At 36.0% G+C, this 21,308-nt stretch overlaps 2 protein-coding genes and 1 long non-coding RNA gene across 3 annotated transcripts; 2 read left to right on the top strand and 1 right to left on the bottom strand.

The window, feature by feature from the left end:
- The first annotated feature begins 3,998 nt into the window (after positions 1-3,998).
- On the top strand, positions 3,999-10,255 carry LOC105044868 (cytochrome P450 714B3). The gene is made up of 6 exons (XM_073257478.1): positions 3,999-4,369; positions 4,877-4,882; positions 7,067-7,293; positions 7,579-7,826; positions 8,699-9,047; positions 9,726-10,255. Exons 1-6 carry the CDS (start codon positions 4,078-4,080, stop codon positions 10,149-10,151), a joined length of 1,548 nt encoding a protein of 515 aa, XP_073113579.1. The 5' UTR covers positions 3,999-4,077; the 3' UTR covers positions 10,152-10,255.
- Positions 10,256-12,664: 2,409 nt separating this feature from the next.
- Positions 12,665-16,227, bottom strand: LOC105044869 (uncharacterized). Its single transcript, XR_002164780.2, has 3 exons — positions 16,054-16,227; positions 13,192-13,440; positions 12,665-12,927 (listed from the first exon to the last, which is right to left on the bottom strand). It is a non-coding gene; the product is annotated as an uncharacterized lncRNA (long non-coding RNA).
- Positions 16,228-19,754: 3,527 nt separating this feature from the next.
- LOC105044870 (probable calcium-binding protein CML27) lies at positions 19,755-20,849 on the top strand. Its single transcript, XM_010922924.4, has one exon. It carries the CDS (start codon positions 19,931-19,933, stop codon positions 20,507-20,509), a length of 579 nt encoding a protein of 192 aa, XP_010921226.1. The 5' UTR covers positions 19,755-19,930; the 3' UTR covers positions 20,510-20,849.
- The last annotated feature ends 459 nt before the right edge of the window (positions 20,850-21,308 follow it).

Here is a 21,308-nt window from a genome sequence, read left to right on the forward strand (position 1 = left end):
CATATCTTGGATAATTTTGATACAAAACTCTTATGCATTATTTGATTGCTAGATATAAATTTGTATGACTGGATCAACTATAGTATCTTTTGATTCTTCCCGAGCAATTCTAGAATCAATCGGTCTTTCAAACATTATTTCTTTTAAAGTTGATATGGTAGCTATTTGATCAAGCTTGTCATGCTCTTAGTCTTCTAAATTTGATCTAATATATAACCGATCAAAATCCCTCTATTTTCAATCCTCATCTTTAAACTAATTTTATTCTTCTTCTAAATTTTTGAGAAATTTAGAATTGGAATCCACTTTTCAGATAATTTTTATTTGAGATATCTCATCTTGTTAAAAATTGATTGGACAACTAAAAGAATATCCTACATTTTCTTCAGCTCTTTTACATCTTAAATATGAAGATAGTTTTTTTTATCAATTCAAATTTAAATAATCTATATTATCTTTCTTGATTTTAACTTTCACTTTCTTTTTGTAATATCTTTTGCTGGTATTATTTTTATTTTTTAAAAATATCATATGAATCTTGGCCATTCAAATAAGATTTGACAAAATCTTTCGAATATAAATAGCAAGTATTGTTCAACTTATGGAGAGAAATAGGATTAACAAAAGTTGGCTTGTTGATGTTGCTAAGATTGGGCATCTTGAATCCATTAAAATAGAAGGTAGTAGCATTAGTTATAATGATTTATCTTTTGAATCACCAAAATAAGAGTCCATATTTTTGCATCATCGTAAATTAAATTACTAAAAGCTCTTCAATTATATCGAGCTGCAAACAGAAAAATAATCAACAATCAAGTCGCTACTTCAAAAAATTGATCTCTGAATAAATTTGATCAAAGCCGCAAACTGCTCGATCACTCTCTAAGTCGTAGCTCTGATATCATATAGAGTTACAAATATAAGAGTTACTATCTAAGGATTTTAGCTCTGATATCATATAAAATGGCACGTTATATGGAGTAGATTGATCGGACGATCCAAGATTCAAAATAAATATTAAATATCAAAAAATATTTGTAGAGAATTGTGAGGAAAAAAATTGTAGAAAAAAAATTTAAGATAAAAAAAAATAAATTTATTAAAAAAAAAAATCAAAACTCACAAAGAAGATATATGAAAGAGTTTCCACGTACAAAAATAATTTTTTCTTTTTCTTTTCATATTTCTTTTACATTTTTTTTATACACAAAGGAAATATCAAAGATCTTTTTAAATAAAGCATCACATGGTTAGGATGTTAACTTCAAAACTAAAAATCTACTTAAAATATAAATTTTAAATTAAATAGAATAATTTTAGAAATAAAATTTTATCTAAATAGGATACATAATAAATATTAAAATTATTAAAATTAATAATTAATTAAAAATAAAAATTTAATTGAAGTAGAACTTGACAATGGATCTCCATATTGTGGTACCAAGAGTCTTTATATTTTCAAGTGCCGGATGCTTGGAAAAATTATGGCCATTTATGTAGGATATGTACTGCAGTCTTCTGAGTCATCTTCCAAGATGATTCTGTCATCCCCAAAACGCACCATGATGGTCTTCAACTCATACCAAGTTGCCCATAACTCTACACCAGAAACTGATGTCACCATGATGGGGATCGCTGAGGCTATAATGACTTGCCATTGGTATTTGGGGCCCAAGGGAAAAAAAAAACGATAAAATAAAAAGTTTACACGCATCGCTGTTCACCTTGGAACATGGCGGTCCCGGCGTGTCGATGTTGCTAAGGATTATGAAAAAAAGGTTCCACGTGCATAGTTCGGGCTGCACGTGAGGTGGGGGGATTGCTGAGACCTCCCTTTTGAAAAGAAGTAGGAAAAAAAAAAAGTAATTCTACTTGTTTTAACCACACCTGTTTATTTTTGAAATAAATAGACTTCTTTTCTAGAATGAACTGGTTAAAATGAAATCAATGAAATATTGAAATAAATGTACCACGAAAAGGAAATAAAGATATTGATTTAATTTATTGAGTAAGATAATGACCATCATCCTTATTATAAAATAGAAGCTCAAGCAATAACATAATAGCATTACTAACAGCGATTGCAAAATCTTATTATATTTTTATAACTTGCAAGCCTAAAGAGGAATTTTCTTTTTGCTATAGCGGGTCATTCATATCGTTCTAGAATAAATATATATAAAAAATTAAAAAATAAAATATCTCGAAGATTTTTCAAAGTAGATGCCATGTTGGTCTACAATATTTTCCTAGAATACTAAGCTACGAAGCCATTCTGTAACTCTGTTTGTCTTACGGTAAATATATATTATGAAAAAAGAATATACCTTTCATTACAAGGCTTCAGATGTCCTATAGCAAATAAGACGACATTCAATTTTCAAACTTTGATGAGGATCAACTATTTACTGTAGCAAAGCTACCCTCCACAAAAATGGAGTTAGCCACAGACACTTAATAGGCATAGTTGATACTTGCCCAGATCATCCTCAATTCCGCCCCAGGATCTATGTATCAAGATCGAACTCTTATCCAAATCTATTATATATATCTAAAATAGAGGTTTCTTTTGTGAAGGGTTCTTCTATTGGCTATGTGGATACCAATATTAATAATGCTGGTATTGTTGTACTCAACCATTAAGTTCATTGCCTAATATGGAACATTTTTTTTATTGAATATAATTTGTTAGATTGTTATGTCATATTTCAAAATAGTTAAGAAAAGAGAAGAAAAAAATTATACCCGGGTAGTATCAATGATACTAGTATTAATAATAGAAGTTTATGCATGGTGGCTCTTGTGCAAAATTCTCCATTTATTATATAAATATTGGTATTAATTATGAGAATTTTTGCTTGGCTACCATTAAAATTTATTGCTTTATGCAAGATTGGTATTAATAATGTTAGTATTAATGAGGGGATTTTTACGGAGAGACTCAACTTATACAGAGTTCTTTCAACACTAGTATTAATGATGGCAGTTTTATTCAGCTATCATCAATAACTTTTGCTTAATATGTATCGAAATTTAGATTTATTAATTTATTATATTATTATATTAAATTTTAAAAATAATTAAAAAAAAGAATAAATAGAATTCTATACATCAGATAAAATTAATATTAATGGTGCTGATATTAATAACAAAAATTTTTGCATGAAAGTTTAGCTTATGGAGAGTTTTTTATTCACAACGTGGATGTCGGTACGAGTAGTGTTGACATTAATAACAAAAATTTTTACTTTCATTTAAGTTTATCATCCAATATGTTATAGAAATTTAACTATTAAAATATTTTATTTATTTAAAATCTGTTACATTACCGTATTATATTTTATAAAACAGTAAAAATATATCCCACACATCGTGTAGGTCATACGCTAGTTAAAGCTAACATAATAGCTGTTATTGTAGGTCTACTTCCGAAACTTTGTCTATCTTGTGTGCCAGCTAGCCAAGATATGTCGTAAATGAATGCCCAAGAATGATGTCAAGGGGATTTTGACAGGAGGACCAGCCACCCAGGGATTAATTTGTTTCTCCTCCACCTAGCCGGCTACGAATACCACCCCTCACTCGATCCATTTTAGCCCATCCAATGCACCAGTTGATTCGGGGTTCCATCAGACAAAATCACCAGCATTAAAGATAATATAATAAAACTATCTGATACTATAGACTATAGATGGAACTAATAAAACATGCTACCAAACAATTAAGGAACATGTGACCTCTTGTACAACAAGGGTGGTGACTGTGGTCCTCTGCAACGCTGATTTATAAGTTGGAAAAGGAAGACTATTTCAGGCCAATGCAAGTGGGAACGAGTGGGGTTGGCTGTCGTGACCCTTATCCCTATGATGATGCCAAGACTTATTATTTTTTTAATTCTCAAATGAGGTTTATGAATCACTAGTTATATAATTTCCTTTTCTGAGATAACTTCACAAGTTGTATAATATTCATCCCCAGCTATATACTTCATTATCATCTGTGTGACTGGTGGCTGATTTCAACCAAGAAACAGGAGCCACACTTGAGGAGGAAAGGGAGGGAGTGACTAGTGAGAGAATGGAGACTTCCTTGGGGCTTTTGCTTTCTTTGTGCTTGATAGGAGTTTGTAGCTTGAGCTTGTACTTCTACTATATCACTTGGTTAAGGCCTGAGAGCATTCGCAACAAGCTGAGGAGGCAAGGGATCGCAGGGCCTCGGCCGTCGTTCCCTTATGGGAACCTACCGGAGATGAAGAGGGTGGTGATGACAGAGAAAGCCCGCAGAGAAGGAGGAAGAGGAGGAGGAGGAGCAGGCATGAAGCATGACTACACGTCCAAAGTGTTCCCATATTTTGAGCAATGGAGAAGGAGTATGGTATGAAGCTCTTCCTTAGCTGCTGCTGCCTCTTTTAACTTCCAATTATTTTTTCTGCAAATCTCTGGCCAGTGGTTAAGAATCTCTGGATTCATTTTTTTAAGTTTTTTTTTTTTTCTTTCAATTTTTTTCTTCCTTCTATTCTGTAAGATCTATGGAACTAAACAGTTCTGATATGGTTGACAGGATTTGATAACATAAGAACCAATAAGAAATTACTTATAAGATTTAATATTTAACTACATAGTTTCTAGGTCCTATTTGGGCTTCTGATATCATCTTTCTTCTATAACCTCAGTTTTTTTTTTTCCCTTTTTTTCTGTTATTTTACTAGTCAAGATACCATCTTCTCATTCATTTTTACTGATTGGTGTTCTCAATGATGATCATGGTGATGGATGAATATTATAAACTGCTGATAGGTGTGGATTCCTAATAAAATTTGTGCAACAAGGCCTGAATTAGAGAAAATGACTTACCATCATATGTTTGTTGGGACAAGATTATGGTTAATGTCCCTGTCTCAAAAAATTGACATCCTGCATTTGTCCTTATGCTAGAGGACAGCAGAAGTTCAAAGTGGAATATTTCCAAGTAATAGGTATGTAACATGCACGGCATAACCTAATCCCTCTTTGAGCAAGGAACACCACTTATATTCATGATAGAGTAATTCATTCTGGTATAAAAAAAGTAATAATCAAGTTAACTCATCCATTATAGATTGACTTATTCTAGAACCAAATACATATATAAATATGTCCAAGTAATGATAAAATTTCTCTGAATTGAAAATCGTCGGGGTACAATACTGTGATTATGAAGTGTTAGCTAGTGAATAGTCCCTCTTTGAGCAAGGAACACCACTTACATTCATCATAGAGTAATTTATTCCAGAAAAAAAAAGGAGGTTGCAATCAAGTTAATTCATCAATTATAGATTGACTTATTCTACAATCAAATACATTATAAATATATCTAACTGACGATAAATTTTCTTGAATTGAGAATTTCGGGGTACAATGCTATGATTATGAAGTGTTAGCTAGCGAACAATTTCTATTTGAGCAAGGAACATCACTTATATTCATGATAGAGTAACTTCTTTCCTCGGTTCTCTCTTGAAGGAGCGCTTGACTAAAAAGCAAAGAGTTTAGTATTTTTCTTCCCATAATCGATTTGATTTTCTTCCTTGGACTCGTTAAGGTTTCTTTCTTGAAATAATTCTGTCTTTCTTAAAATATCACAAATAGTTTCCGTAGGTTGAGCATCTTTTTCAAAGAAATATAGAATAACAGGAACTTTTCCGAATAAAAAGTTTGCGATCAAGCTAACTCATCTATTATAGATTAACTTATTCTGCAACCAAATGCATAAATAAATATGTCTAAGTAATGATAATTTTTTTTAATCGAAAACTTTGGGGCACAATACTATGATTATAAAGTGTCAGCCAGTGAATAATCCTCATCACTTTCCAAATGTGGAAAGAAATGCCTTAACCCAGCTTGGTGGTCCACTCGGCACATGATGCTTGCTTTAGGAATATGGAAGACAGAAAGTAGTGAGCATCACCAGTCAAAATTTTTTCACTGTTTCCTCTTCCTTTTACTTTCCCAATTACCGCATAGATACGGACTTCTCAAGTTCCATGAAATCGGACCGAAAGTGTTCGTAAGCCTTACAGTTGGAAGGGTCATACTCCAGGAGAGAGAGGGTTATTCTTTCGAGGTGGAAAAAAGACGCGCACCTGCTCCATGTTGTGTCTTTATGAGACCTCTTCTACGGCAAGCTAGAAGTGAAAGATATAAACAGTACGATAAAGTCTAAAAATGACACTTTTTCAGCAACTTTGGGTGGGGTTGAAATAGTTCTTAACCTTTGGTTGGAATGTTAAAGGTGAACAAGGTGATTCCTTGAGTGGAGTTCCTGGATTCGGCATCCTTAGTATCAACACTCGAATAAAGAAATTATTGGTTGGACCAATCACCAAACAACACGCACAAAGACAGATAAAAAGAAAAAGAGCACGATATATGTGCGTTTCTATCTGTTGCTTTGTGATTGGACTAGTCTGCTAGCTTAGCATTAGACTTTGGTTTGACTAAAAATTTGACCTCTCAACAAGATTTTTTTTTTTTTTTTTCTCTCATAAAACTATATCAAAAAAATTATGTAAAGTTATGAATTGTTACTTATACTATGTACCACTTTTCTTAGCAACTAGAGATCACAAGTTGAATTCTTAGATGAGTTGTGTTTTCCTTTATCCTGATTTGTTCCTACAAGTGTTATGTCTCTTAAATTTCCATCTTTGATCTTTTAGTTATTTTAATATAATATTTTGGGCCATCTTGATGATAGATTAGTTACTTTTAAGGGCATTCTGTTATAATTTGAAATATCAACCTGCTGAGGCTAATAATTTTTGGATAATGATTTTGATGAATTAAATGTGATCGATGTGGATTCAAATTGTAAGTGAAAAAAATTGAGTGTTGATTTTGTATTGGACAGTCGATTATAAAAAATATACTAAATTGAGAAAGAGTGAAAATTTTACCTTGGTCGATGATGATCGACAAACAAATGTCAATTAATTGGGACAAATGTTATATTAGTACAAAGAAAGCTCACAATCAAATTTTATGTAGTTAAGATGAATCATTGCACATAATGATGTTCTTTTCAGGCCCTATATTTTCATATTCAATGGGAAATGTGGTCGCATTGCATGTTAGCCACCCAGATTTGGTGAAGGATATCACACTTTGTGTCTCTCCAGATCTGGGGAAGGCTACGTACCTAAAGAAGACCCATGAGCCTTTGTTTGGTCAAGGAATTCTCAAATCAAATGGAGAGGCTTGGGCCTACCAAAGAAGGATTATAGCTCCTGAGTTCTTCTTGGAAAAAGTCAAGGTAAGTTTCTCTCAAAAATCAAACCGTTTCTTTCAACTAAATGCTGTGGATTATTTCATCTTTATTTAGAATACTTGACACTCTCCTCCCTGAGTGTTGTTAAGGGGTTGCCTTTGGTTTTACTTTCATTCTACCATCAATGAATTTATTACAGTTAGACCTCTTCATATACGGTTGGAATTCCTCGACCTTCTTTCCATGCTAGCTTGGAAAAATATTTATAACCAGCTTTTCTAGAAAGCTATGTAAGTTAATTTCTAAAGAAGAACTTAAATTATTATGTAGGGTATGGTGGATTTGATGGTAGACTGTACCTTTCCATTGTTGAAATCATGGGAGAGCAAAATTGAGCAGGGAAAAGGACTTGCAGACATAAAGGTTGATGAGGATTTGAGAAGCTACTCTGCTGATGTAATTTCTAGAGCATGTTTTGGGAGCAGCTATATCAAGGGAAAAGAGATATTTTTGAAGCTTAGAGCATTGCAGAAGGCCATATCCAAACCTAATATGTTTGTTGAAATTACTGGCGTAAGGTGTGCTGCTCTAGTTACTTTAACATTTTTACTTTTGACCAAAGCTTTGATATATTTTATGATTGTTAATTAGTTGTAGAAAACTTGAGACAGAGAAAAAAACCCTTGCATCATTGTAGTGAGACTGGTGATCACACAAGGATGATTGGGAATACAAACTTTCTTGAAAAGAAATAAAGAGAAGAAGAGAAGAGAACAGTAGTATGTATAATGGCAGGAAGTTCCACACATGGGTTTTCAATCTCACATACTCGTTTTTGCAATGTTCGAATGCAATCACCTAGATTACATGCTAATTATCGTATAATCCTGCATCGTAGGGCTAAATGCCTAACATAATTACTACGTGTCTTCATAACCTCCTCCTAATTTATCTTCTCAAGTTAACTTTCTTTTTGTTTTATTTATTTATTTTTTGTGGTGACATTCTCAAGTTTCTTTGCTTCTGTTTTGCTCAGTGTTACTCTATCAGGAAGTCCACAAACTATATGTTTTATGATTGTAGATAACCTTCTTTTATAGTTTATCTTCTCAAATTTCTTTCTTTTGTCTTTTGTGGTGCTTCTCAAGTTTCTTTGCTTCTATTTTGCTCACACTGTTACTCCACGAGGAAGTCGATCTACTCTTTATGTAAGATATTTTTTGATAATTACAGTAAAGTGTACATAAATCAACTAGCCTGGGCCATCTTAAGCCCCAGTTGTACCTTAGATAACACTATATAGAACTCATTAATTACTGCACAAAATATACCAAGATTCAGTAGGCAAAAAATAAAAAATAAGAGCTCAAGTTATTATTACAGTCCTTTTATTCTTTATGGATTTCAAAGTTCAAAGCAACTAACAGGCATTGAACTGATGCTATGTTAGATACATTCCCACAAGGAGAAACCGTGAACTGTGGAGGCTGAACAAAGAAATCCGCTCGCTGATACTGCAGGTAGTGGAAGAGGGGAAAGGAGGGGATAAGAATCTACTGCAGGCCATCCTTCGCAGCGCAAGCAATGGTCACATAGGTCCCAACACCACTGATAGCTTTGTGGTGGACAACTGCAAGACCATATACTTTGCAGGGCACGAGACGACTGCAGTCACAGCCACTTGGTGCCTCATGCTGCTCGGTCTGCACCCGGAGTGGCAAGCCAGGGCAAGAGCCGAGGTGGTGGAGGTCTGCGACGGTCACCCACCGGATGCCCGATCACTTCAGAAGATGAAGATAGTAAGTGTTGCTTCTTCTTCTGAACTTCAGCTTATTCTGCTTCAACAGACAAGAGCTTGTTACTGCTATGACAAGCCCATGTTTTGTTGGAACAGATGGGTTAACCTGCTTTAACTTGGAATAAAGTTATTCTACCTTGTGCTGTGAGTAGCTTTAATCCAGATTAATTGGGTTAGGTGTGCAAAAAGTGGTGCTGTCATCTTTATGATGATGCCTATTCCACCAATAGAAAGAGAGCGCACTGCAAAAGAAACCGGGTTATGTCCTCTTATTCCACTTGAATACCGAATTGGATAGACCTGGGTACACCTTTAGTGGGGTTAATTTGAACTTGGCATGGCATATTGGCTAAGAGGTATTATTGAGCAGAATTGGCTTAGTGTGCAAATCAGACCTGCTGTCAATCTCTTCAATCATTAGTCAGACAGCCTTTGTATCAGACTTGGTTATTAATATAAGCTTGAGCATTATTAATGAAAGCATGGCATGAGAATGATAGTTTTCTTATCAGATACAAGCTTGGCTATTTCTCTAGTTAATTTGATCTATATGTCATAATAACTATGACCTGACTTGATAACAAATACCCTTCGTTTTTGACATCAGAATCAATTCATCCTTGAATGCCTTGATTGCCATGCCCTTTTCTGGGACGTAACTTATCTATTTTACTTGCAGTTAACCACGGTGATTCAGGAGACATTGCGACTCTATCCTCCTGGAGCATATGTGACAAGGGAGACCCTACAGGAGATGAAGTTTGGAGGCTTTCATATCCCCAAAGGTGTCAATGTCTATGTTCCGGTATCGATTTTGCACCATGATCCCAACATTTGGGGTCCAGATGTGCATGAGTTCAATCCTGAGAGGTTTGCACGTGGAGTTCATGGTGCGTGCCAGCATCCACACATGTATGTGCCATTCGGTGCTGGGACTCGGACATGTCTAGGTCAAAATTTCGCCATGGTTGAGTTGAAGATAATACTCTCTCTTGTTCTTTCAAAGTTTGCTTTTACCTTATCACCGTGTTATCGGCATTCACCGGCATTAAGATTGATTGTAGAACCTGAATTTGGAGTAAGTCTCCTCATGGAGAATGTATAAATCATGGCCAATATTGGCTTATCAGATGCAGTGTACATTAAATAATTTCATTACCATTCATACTTATAATTACATCTCAAAATGGCAATGATAGTTCTTTTTCATATTCTGATTTAATTTACAGTATTCAAATGCATCATGTCACAATATGCAGCATGGTTCACAGATTCAGCTTTGTTTTTGAGTACACTAAAGTATATGGGGTGAATAAGACTTGCAATTTATTGTTTGTTGAGGTACACCTCCAGATCAAACATTTATGCCATATCCACCCAATACATGTGCCTTAAAACTAGGTTAAAATTGTAGGTACCATGCAACAAAATCATATAATGAGAGGAAAAAGCAGAGTGATGGAGGTAATTATCGAAACCATTACCCATGTCACTCGAAAGAATATACAAAAAAAATGAGTAGTTCTTCCATCAAAAGGGAGCTTATCTATGACTCAACAGTGTTATTATATTCCTACATGCCCTTGAGACTTTGTTTATATCGAACCGGCCTAAAGCACTCGGAAGAAAAAGCGTCCACATGAAATAAGCCCCTATACACTGCGACCCATTGAAAGTTTACAAGAATAATATACTCTACTTTCAAATTAAGGGTGCATCTGATCACACATTTTGATTTTTGATTTTAAAAAAATATTTTTTATTTTTTTTATTTTTGCTATTGAGTAAAAGTAAAAAAATAAAAGTATGTTTGGTAACTATGTTACTATAAAGCAAAAAGCAATGTTTGGAATGACAGATGAAGAGCTCGACGAGGGAGAAGGTCCGAGAAAAGAGGAAGAAGGGGGTGGAGAGGTGAAGAGCTCGATGAAAAAGAAGGGTTCGGACTCTTTACTTTTCAGTTTGACGTTTTAGATATGGAAAAACAAAAAAAAAGCAGAAAAGTAAGTTTTGAAAAGTAAAAATTTTTACTTTACATATAAAATAATTATTTTAATTTTAATTTTTTACTTTTCATAGTGTTACCAAATATTTTTTTATTTTTATTTTTTAAAAATTAAAAAATAAAAAAAAATATTTTTTTAATGGCTAACCAAATGCACTCTTGAGTCTATGCTACTAAAATATGATCTTATAGCGAAGCTCTTAGAACCTTGATGCTCATTTTAGAAGAAGAAGAAGAATGTCATCTTGTTTATTGTGGTCTTATGTAGCTTATGCTTCTATGTTTGTTATACCCTATGGTTAGGGGCAAGGGCCAGGGAAGATCAGGAGAAAGTTCGTGAAACAGAGCATTGGAGGGCCTAAACCCATCTTCTTCCGTAGGAATATAAAGGATATCTTGAGATTGATCAAGGAGCTTGGAACAAAAGCAGTTCTCTCATGAGTTTATCCTTTTTCCATATTTCAATTTATGGAGAAATGTGTGTGATATGCATTTCCATTTGTTCCCTTTCTTTTTTACCTCCTATATTGTCATGCCAATGGTTAGGATCCCACAGGGCTCCTCCATGATTACTTATCCAAGACTGGAAAAATCAAAATATATCATACGTACTTAGGTAAAAACTCTAATCCTATATATCTTTCAAAGAAAGAAAGAATCCTTAATGCTCAATACATTACACCATACAAGTTTAAATGGAAGAAAAACATATTGTTTTAGTTTTATTTCTGAAAAAGTGGCTTTAGTTAATGTTTTACCATTTCTAATGCATGCATGATGAGAGTCAATTTGAGGGGTAGATGATAATTTTCTTAGGATCATAACAATTTGTCAAACAAGGAAGAAGAAATTGGTGAAACGAAAACCCCAGATTTCCATTAAGCGCCCATCCTTTCTTTTTTTAGGCAAATAAATCCAGCAAGGACTTCTAAAGAAGTATTTAGAAGTAGGTCTCTCCTCTTGCGCAGATAAGTTCGGCAATTGCGGACTCTATTAAACTCGGCATGACCAGCCGACTTTATATAGGTTATTATTATTTCCGCAAATTGCTGCAAACTGCTGCAAATGTGATCAAACGGTTAGCACGTTATCCACTCGATCCAACGGTTACATTTCAAGATGAAGTAAACAAGAGACCCACCTTCAGAATTCTTACTCCCAAGGCCGATACAATTCTGACTCCATGGAAGTACCCAACTCGCCTGACATCAGCAACTCAAACATATATAGTAGCTTACAATAAACTCCCCCATATCCACAGCTAATCCAAGGCCATAGTCATGAAGCCAATGTACCTACTCAGATGGTGGAATTGGTCTTCAGTCCTCTGTCACTGGAGTTCCCACATATCATTCTGAAACATATCCAACACAAGGCTAGAGGAAGCAATGGCAATGCCGAGACTGAAGATGGATGAAATAGAGATTAAATGATATAAATACCGCCATTTTCCCGAGACATTCGAACTGCATGAGAGCTTAAGTCTGTGTGTACTGATACGTTTTTCTTCATCTAAATGCACATGGAAACACAGACGTTGGGCTCACAAAGGGACAAAGGGCACATGGTTAAGGAACCTTGTAGTCATCTCGTTGCGAACACCAATAGCAAACTTTAAAGAGACAGAGAGAGGAGCAAAATCTCATTCATCCAAATCTAATGATCTGAAATATGCTGTAGAAGTACCGTAGACAAACTCCAAACATGTTGGTTCATTCTCAAGATCAGCACAATGATAAGCCATGCAAATTGAAAACATACATTTAGTAGAAGTTAAACCCAAGTAAACCTGAGACAAAAAATCCTATGTTTCTTCCCTTCTTCACTCGCATCTGTTACTTCCAAGATTTCCCCTTTTTTTAGTCCCATTCACAACCTGCAAACCAAAATTTGTTTTAGTTGCAAGAACCACCTTTGTTTTCTTAAGAAAGAAAAATGTGCAATCGTTATCTACTTAGCTATAAAATGGTCCTCCAGAGCAGCACCATATGCCAATTTAAATTATAAAAAAAATGGAATAATAAGAAAAAGTAGTGATATGGAGAAGGGTCTAAATATATACCATGAAACATGTTGATTCATTTACCCCATGCATAGGCCCAACACTAAGAATTAGATGTTGAAAAAAATGGCAGCATACCGCTTAAAAGTTAGCCTGAAACCAACTTCACTACTATGATGATAGCATTGAGAACTATCAGTGGCACTCTGAGGTATTGGGTGGCATAGATAAGCCCTATGAGCTGCCCCTTCAATGATTTTGACCTGCCGTTTCCTGAAACTTCAGAGAAACTCCATCTCCTAGGAGCAAGAAATCGATCCTCATTCAATATGGCTAAAGCATTTGCAAGAAGTAGAAAACCCTCAAGCAATGTCCACAATCCCATTCCTGCACAATATGTTTCTACTACGTCAATAAGGTATAGGTTGTCTGAATTAAATAAAAGGTGCCAATCACAATAATTCAACTCTTGCTGAACATTTGTCTGAGCTTGAGTGTATTTAGATTGCAAAACAACTTTGGAAGCAAAACACAGCAAAAAAAAAAAGAGAAACTTAAATATATCATCTCACCAGATGGCTGGCTTGATTAGATAATATTAGTCTTCTCAAAGCTTGAAGAAAGGGCTTCTTTCAGAGAAAATAGAAAATTACAAACATAGCACATTGACATGCAGAGGAGCTTTCAGATATCAAATATGTACTCATACAATTTTACTTTCTTAGCATTTTAGTACCACCTTCAACATAATCGGAGAAGATAAACAACATGTCCTATTAAAAAAAAGTCTAAGATCTAACCTACCAATAATCTGAAAGGAGAGAATATATGTCCAATGTAATGAGAGCACCCTAAAATTTCCAAGATAAAATGTAGATAACCCAACACCATCAAAAAAGGGGAAGTAAAATTAAATCGAACTTGTGCGAAGAAACCTGAGGATGACAAAAGTTGCCACAAGACACAAAAGCAGTAACCATAGCAGCAGAAGCACAAAGCACAAACCAAGCCTACATAAAGAAGACACCAGAAATGCAACACCCGTCCCACCACCTTGAACTCTTGCCATGAGAACAGCCAACCACCAGAAAGCTGGCATTCCCTAGCCCTTTTACCAACTTCTTTAGCCATTGTCAAGGCACATAAACTACAGGCGAAAGATCCAGTTTATTCCCACTGCCCTGCTTGTCAATCAGAACTACATAAGGATATCTTCTGATCATTCTAGTCGGCTAAAATCAACATCACAGAACACAAATGCAAGTCCACCTTTTGGGTGGGAAAGGGAGGTAACGATCTAGAAAAATAATGGTGTCCACAGTCTTCTCAATCCTAGTAAAGAAAAGGAAAGAAAGTTTGAACCTCACACCAATAACCTGAAATTTCTAGCAAGTGAGAACAACCCAATTGTTTCAAAGCCTTCAAATGCTTAAACTTCATTAAATTTAGTTAAGAAATAGCTTATAATGCCCCCTGACAGCAACTTAAGTCTACACAGGTTTCATAGTTAACTCATTTTATCTGTTTTATTTCCAAAGTCTTGGATGTCCTCAATGCTAAACGATTTAACTTCCATTGAATGCTTCACTTAACTCAGTTTCCTATCATGTTCTATCAAATTCCTCCTCAATATGCAACATTACACCGTCCTTTGATTTCCAAAAGCCAAACAGCCACACCTTAAGGGGAGAAGCAAAAACCATCTAGAATTAGAACACCAAGTCATCCTTAGAAAGATGCTCCCAGAGATGCCAGGCTCATGGATTGCACCCTTGGACAATGCAAAAAACTATGTAAAGAGGGTGGCTAGCAAGACATCTTAAGCAAAAAAAATGTCATCCGCAATCCCAAATTTGCAGAGTATAACCCTAGGAGAAAGAGCTTAAAAATTCCATTTCAAATTTGATGAGAAGAATTGGGGCAAGCATCTCCAATTCTATATACTCAATATCCTGTTGCCTAGACGCCAGAATCATTTTCAGCATTGCCAATTCTTTTTTCTTTACAATATCAAACCAACAAACTTTGAGCTTCACTTTTGTAAAAAAAAAAAAAAACATTAAATTTCATGACCTTCTAGGTTGCCTCCATTGACCTTAGGGTTGATCCTGTTTACCAACTTGCCCAAGACTGTAATTGTTGATCGAACATTGCCTTATAATGCGCTTCTGCTTTACTTCCAGTTTTTGACATCTCATAAGCTATTCCTTGAACTCAATTTTATATGCATCATTATTTTATTGAGTAAACCAATATGTAGAATCAAATTATGGAAGATTGAGAGGTATTAAATTTATGATCACACAACCTCCCAGCGAAATGTGAAAAAATCTCAAACATAGCTTCAGTCGAAGTATATTCTGTCCCATAGAGCTACAGAACTAGAAAACTCATAGGCATCTCAGCCGGAACTTGCTAGTAACACAAATTAAGGATCAGATATAGAGCGCCAACTTCACTATTGTCCGGTTGCACTCAAGAAAGCATGTTTTCAATGTAATCCTATCCTCAAACCTGATAGCAATTTGAATATGGTTACTAGGATCTGTATTTTCAACAGAAAGGAGATCCAATCAGCTTTTATTTCAAACTAAATCTGCCCCATTATAACTATATTAGTTGGATCTCTAAAAAAGTTGAAATTTTGGACATAGGAACAAGAATTTCATATTATCCTTATATATCTAATCATCAAGAGATACTAGCCATCACGCTTGTTTTACGTCAAAAACTCAACTTTCTTCAACTATAATCGTAATCCACGAACCCTATTGTCAAAATGTCCTCCAATTACGGGACCAATTAAATCTCTTCATCTATTTCAAATCAAAAGAAGGCGAAGACTAGGAAGCATCGATGCGAATCGTTCAATTGCGGGAAGCTAAGAGCTGGTCGTCGTACCGTATAAGAAACGAAAGCCCTAGGTCTCTCAATCGATTCCACAATAGCGGAAAGAAGGCAGAAGCGACGAAAAGGGATTAGATCCGAGGCGAAGCGTACCTTTAGAGAAGTAGAGAGGAGAGGCAGCGCGGCCGCGACCAGAGATTCACCTGGGCGTTACTTCGTCTCCCGCTGCTTCACTTCTTCCGTATTCGGATTGGAGGAGCCTGCTTGGAAGTTGGAATAAAAGCCGAGTTATTTAATTAAGCTAATTTCTAAAGCCCAGCAGGGAAAAGGAAAGAAAAATAGCTGGAGAGACTATTTTAAAACGAAAGAATATTTTTCATTGTCTAACCCAAATGGGGTTCTTGGTTCGAGATATCGGCGCAGCTAATGCTTAACCATTAATCTGCTTACACTTTTTCAACTTATTATAAATTAAATTAAATTATTTATTTTTATAAAATAAATTAAATTTAATTTTAAATATTTGATCTATTGAATAGATAAATCGAGTCTAAATTTATAAATTTTTTATCCATCAATTCAACCTGTATCCTATCTGAACCGATCTGATTACTATTTTTAACTTGATATAGTTGTATAAATAAAAAATTTATAATTTTTATTAAATTAGAACTTATGTTCCCGAGAACAACGAAGAAAAGGAACTCTCCTGCTCATCTTTGAAAGAAAAATTTAATGGATCCAAATTATGCTTTATTAGTTAAGATAGTGGCCAAATCTAAAGATTTAGAGTTCAAACCTTTTCATATATAATCATATTTGGATGGTGGTACTTGAAAGATAAATCTACAATCCGTACTAAATTAAATAAATTTTAATTTTTAATTTTAAAGTTATTATTTCCATCCTAAATGAATTTATTAAGATTTAGGATGGATTAGATATCCAAAAAATTTCATCCGACGTCATCCCTAATCACATAATAGGAGTAATCAAAAGATAAAAAAATTTCTATGGCTTTGGCTAAAATTAGCAAATTCATTTGCTTGTTTGTATGTAAAAGCAACTTTATAGAACTACAGACGCAGCAAGGGACAACACAAAAACTTTTATAATCAGCTTAGCTCCTCTTCATCTAAATAATTTAATAAACTTCATCCCAATCGATCATCATCAAAAAGGATCCATGCCAGCCAAGCTAAGTTTGATTCATGTCAATGGTATGTATAATTCTTTTTTTTTTTTTTTGAAATATATGATGGAGAAGCTACTAGCATCTGCTGGCTAATCACATGTGAATCCCTCTTCACATGTGTAGAGATGCATGGGTCCGGGTTGCATCTTTGAGGCGGAAGTGTATTGGGTTGCACAGTAGGTGCTACAAGATGTATGTAGATCGGTGAAATAGAAAATTTAGAATATTTGAGACCTGTGCATGATATGATCCAATTGTTGATGTCGAAAAAAAAAATCAATCATTTTTTCATGAAAAAAATACAACCCAAATCCGAGATGCACAATAGTGGCATGTTTGTGGTCTATAATTTTTTTAATTGACTCAAGTCAATCAATTCTTTTAGTTCATTCATATTGAGCATGGATCCCCTACAGTATATATGTGATATTACGGGATAGAATGTACATTGAATACCGTCCATCATAGGATGCATGGCTATCAAATAATACACGTAGCATATATTGCATGGCCCACATTCATATATAGTCACCAATTCTCTAATGGATGGCTTCTACATTTGCAGCATACTTTGTGATACCGTACACAGGATTCATGCTCCATTCATATCATCATATGCCTTACTTCTATACATTAATTATCAACTCATCTATTTGGTGGCATCATGCGACAGTAACTCTTGCCCCATCTCCCAACTTATAACAAGTCTTTGGTATTGGTATGCAAATTAATTATTGGAGGGTTATCTTTTTATTATAATAACTATGTGAGTATAATTTCTCTGAGACTAAAATCTTATTTCAAGCCATCAAATAAAGGAGAAATTATTTTTTATATTATATACACCAGATGATTGTACATGTCATCAATTACAATCACTTATTTATATAGTAATGCACAAAAATGCATGCTTGATGAATGGAGCTATATGAAAAAGCGGCTGTGTTTAGTAGTGTGCATGGTCACATAGTGCATTTAATATAACAAATAATTTTTCTCGATAGATGGAGGATATGAACATCGAATAGTGATGTGTCCACTCAAGATTGGTGGGTCGGCTATCGTCTCCCACTGATATATAGTGATGCATCAAGATACATGCTTGATTAATGAGCTACATGGAAAAATAACTATGATTGATAGTGTGCATGATCACGTAGTGCATTCAATATAGTAAATAATTTCTTCCAATAGATGAAGGATATCAACATGGGGTAGTGGTGTGCCCACTCGAGGTTGGTGGGCGGGCAGCCGTCTCCCACCGGCACCCACTCAAGATTTTGGAGTTATCAACCGAACAAATCCGCGCTAGCTAGTTGATCCGATCCGTCAATAGAGAAGGGGTGTCCCAAATCTTTTCCCATGGATGACTCCGTTGCTTGCAGACAAAACGGCCCCGGGAAAAGCTCTATAAACATCTACTAGGATTGTATAATTCTCACCAGCTCATTAGAGATGGCCTCCCCGGTCAAAATGATGGTGCTACCAACCAACGTTACATAATTTGTCCCTAGTTTGACCTTATTGTATGCACGGAGTCATTCCACCATGGTAATGTCTCCGTTAGGCATATCTCGTCGCAGTTAAGTATATTGGTCATAGATGATCTTTTTTTCCTCTAAAATGAACAAAATGCAAGTCCTGGTGCTTTGCACGGTAGCATGCACATGCAGCAACCTTTACCGTTTCATCTGGAATTAGATTCAAATTTATAGTGTTCGATGACAAACCTTCTTAATCATGATGCTGAGATTGAGTAACAAATGAAAATACTAGGTGGTCCATACTTGTGCAATTGTGGTATTATACTTCCTTTTCCTGAAAGAAAAGGAAAAAAATGGTCAATATTTTATTCTTAAGCTTGTCTAGCTTCTACATGCCCTAACTGATGGAAACCAAAAATCAGATTTGTGATTATGAACTAATACCAATGAATAGCTGATCAATTAGTAATCACAAAAAATGATTGACATTACAAGCATAAAATCATTGTAACCTAAAAGCTCGTAGATTGCGAAGGGTCCAGTGGTAGAATAATTGATCACCAATTTCTTTCCTGGATCCACTTTCATCATGTATGATCGTCAAAATCAGTAACTCCAACTGCAACCCAAATAAAATAATTGCATGGATTTGGGCTCAAAAAGACACAAATCATACTAAAAGATCTCTTTTTTTTTTTTCCCCCTCAACTATTCATGAATGTTCTCAATTGACTTACCTAACTCGCTTTCAACTGTCAAAACATGGGCTAAGTTTAGTCAAAATATCATCTATGAAAACCTAAAGTTATTCTAATAAAGAATAAAAAATAAAAATCTAGAATCAGCTAGATTCAAATTCAGGTCATAAGATTTTGCATCAAAAAATTCAGGCCATAAGATTTGACCTACTTGTCACTACTAACCATAATCAATACTTATCCCATCCAGTAAGCTTACTACCACTGACCACGTCACCTCTCTAGAACTAGAACCATATTAGTCTAAATCACCCTGGTCCTCATCCTTTCGTTACAAAACCTGCAGTACAAGATGGACCGCCAACCACTACTTCGTGGTCAAGGATCCATATGCATGACAAAAAGCTTGTGAGTTTTCTAAGGATTTAAAAGTCCAGTTTCGTTTGGCGTAAGGTTAATTAAGCGGACCAAAAATATTAACCTAGTCGACGAAATTATTATTATTTTGCCATATGGTCCGTTTCCTCCACATGCGCTCCTCCCCCATCCTGCACGGCAAGTCCCGCTCTCTCGCTTATAATTAGTCTCCCCTCCCCAAATTCGACCGTTAGCGGGTCTCCTTGGCCTTGTTTCTCGCCGCCGCCCCGATCTCAATGGAGGGAGGAGGAGGGAGCCCCTGCCGGACCCGGGCCCTCCACCGCCCGTCGCCCTCCTTCCGCCTCCGGAGCCCCAGCCTCAACATCGTCCGCCTCCGCCGCGTCTTCGACCTTTTCGACCACAACGGCGACGGCGAGATCACCGTCGACGAGCTCGCCCTCGCCCTCGACCGCCTCGGCCTCGGCGTCGACCCCGACGAGCTCGCGTCCACCGTCGCGGCCTACATCCCCCCTGGGCGCGCCGGCCTCGCCTTCGACGACTTCGAGGCCCTCCATCGCTCCCTCGGCGACACCCTCTTCGGCGCCGCGGCCCCCGGCGACGAAAGGGCCGCGGCGGTGGCAGAGGAGGAGGAGCAAGACATGAGGGAGGCGTTCCGGGTGTTCGACGAGGACGGCGACGGCTTCATCTCGGCGGCGGAGCTCCAGGTGGTGCTGGCCAAGCTCGGCCTCCCGGAGGCGCGGAACATCGCGAGGGTCCACGAGATGATTTGCTCCATCGATCAGGACTGCGACGGACGGGTGGATTTCCGCGAGTTCAAGCACATGATGCAGGGGATCTCCATTAGTAGCGCTTGATGGACGGTCCATGATACGCTCTCGGCCAATTTTGAGGGCGTATCTTTGGAGAACCAGGGGGTGTAATTAGCAACTCTCCTATCTTCTTTTTTCTTTTAATTTTACTTGGGGTGTTTAATTAACCCTTTCACTTGCTCCATAAGGGTGACCGAGGGACAATACAGTCCTAATGGATCATTCTCCAAGTTGGCTCTCTTTGTAGCTTATATTACCGAATTTTGCTTCTTTAGCTCCATTTATTTTCTAGCCTAAAATTTAAACATGGATAAAGAATATAATGCCCCATTATCATGATGGTTCACCTTTTTCTTTATGGAAGATGATCGTGGGGTATTACTAATAGGTGGGAATACTACGGTGAAGGATAATTTACAGTAATTTTAGTTAATACATCATTTTTAATTTCCATTATTTGCTAAATATAGTATAAACTTTAAAGTTTGATGATTATAGTTGTTTTTGAATATTATTTATTCCGTTATAATGAACTAGCGCTTATCCTGATCATCACATCCTCTACTTGGCAATATGCATAATACAATAAATAATAACCAATACAACTAACAATTATATAAACACTAATTACATTTGTGTGGCTTGCTTAAGTTAAATCCAGGCTTGAACTATTGGAGAGGGGGAGAAGTGATATTGAACGGTGCCTTCTGATACTTTTTCCAAATGGTGGCCTTCAACTGCATCTAGAGATCCCCACTAAATAAATAAGCCATCACCTATGCAAATGAATTTAGCAATCCACAAAAAACCTGTTACAAGAGAAGCATAATTTAAATTTAACTTT

The sequence above is a fragment of the Elaeis guineensis genome, chromosome 5 (assembly GCF_000442705.2).
Source record: "Elaeis guineensis isolate ETL-2024a chromosome 5, EG11, whole genome shotgun sequence".
In the NCBI taxonomy this organism is placed as follows: Eukaryota; Viridiplantae; Streptophyta; class Magnoliopsida; order Arecales; family Arecaceae; genus Elaeis; species Elaeis guineensis.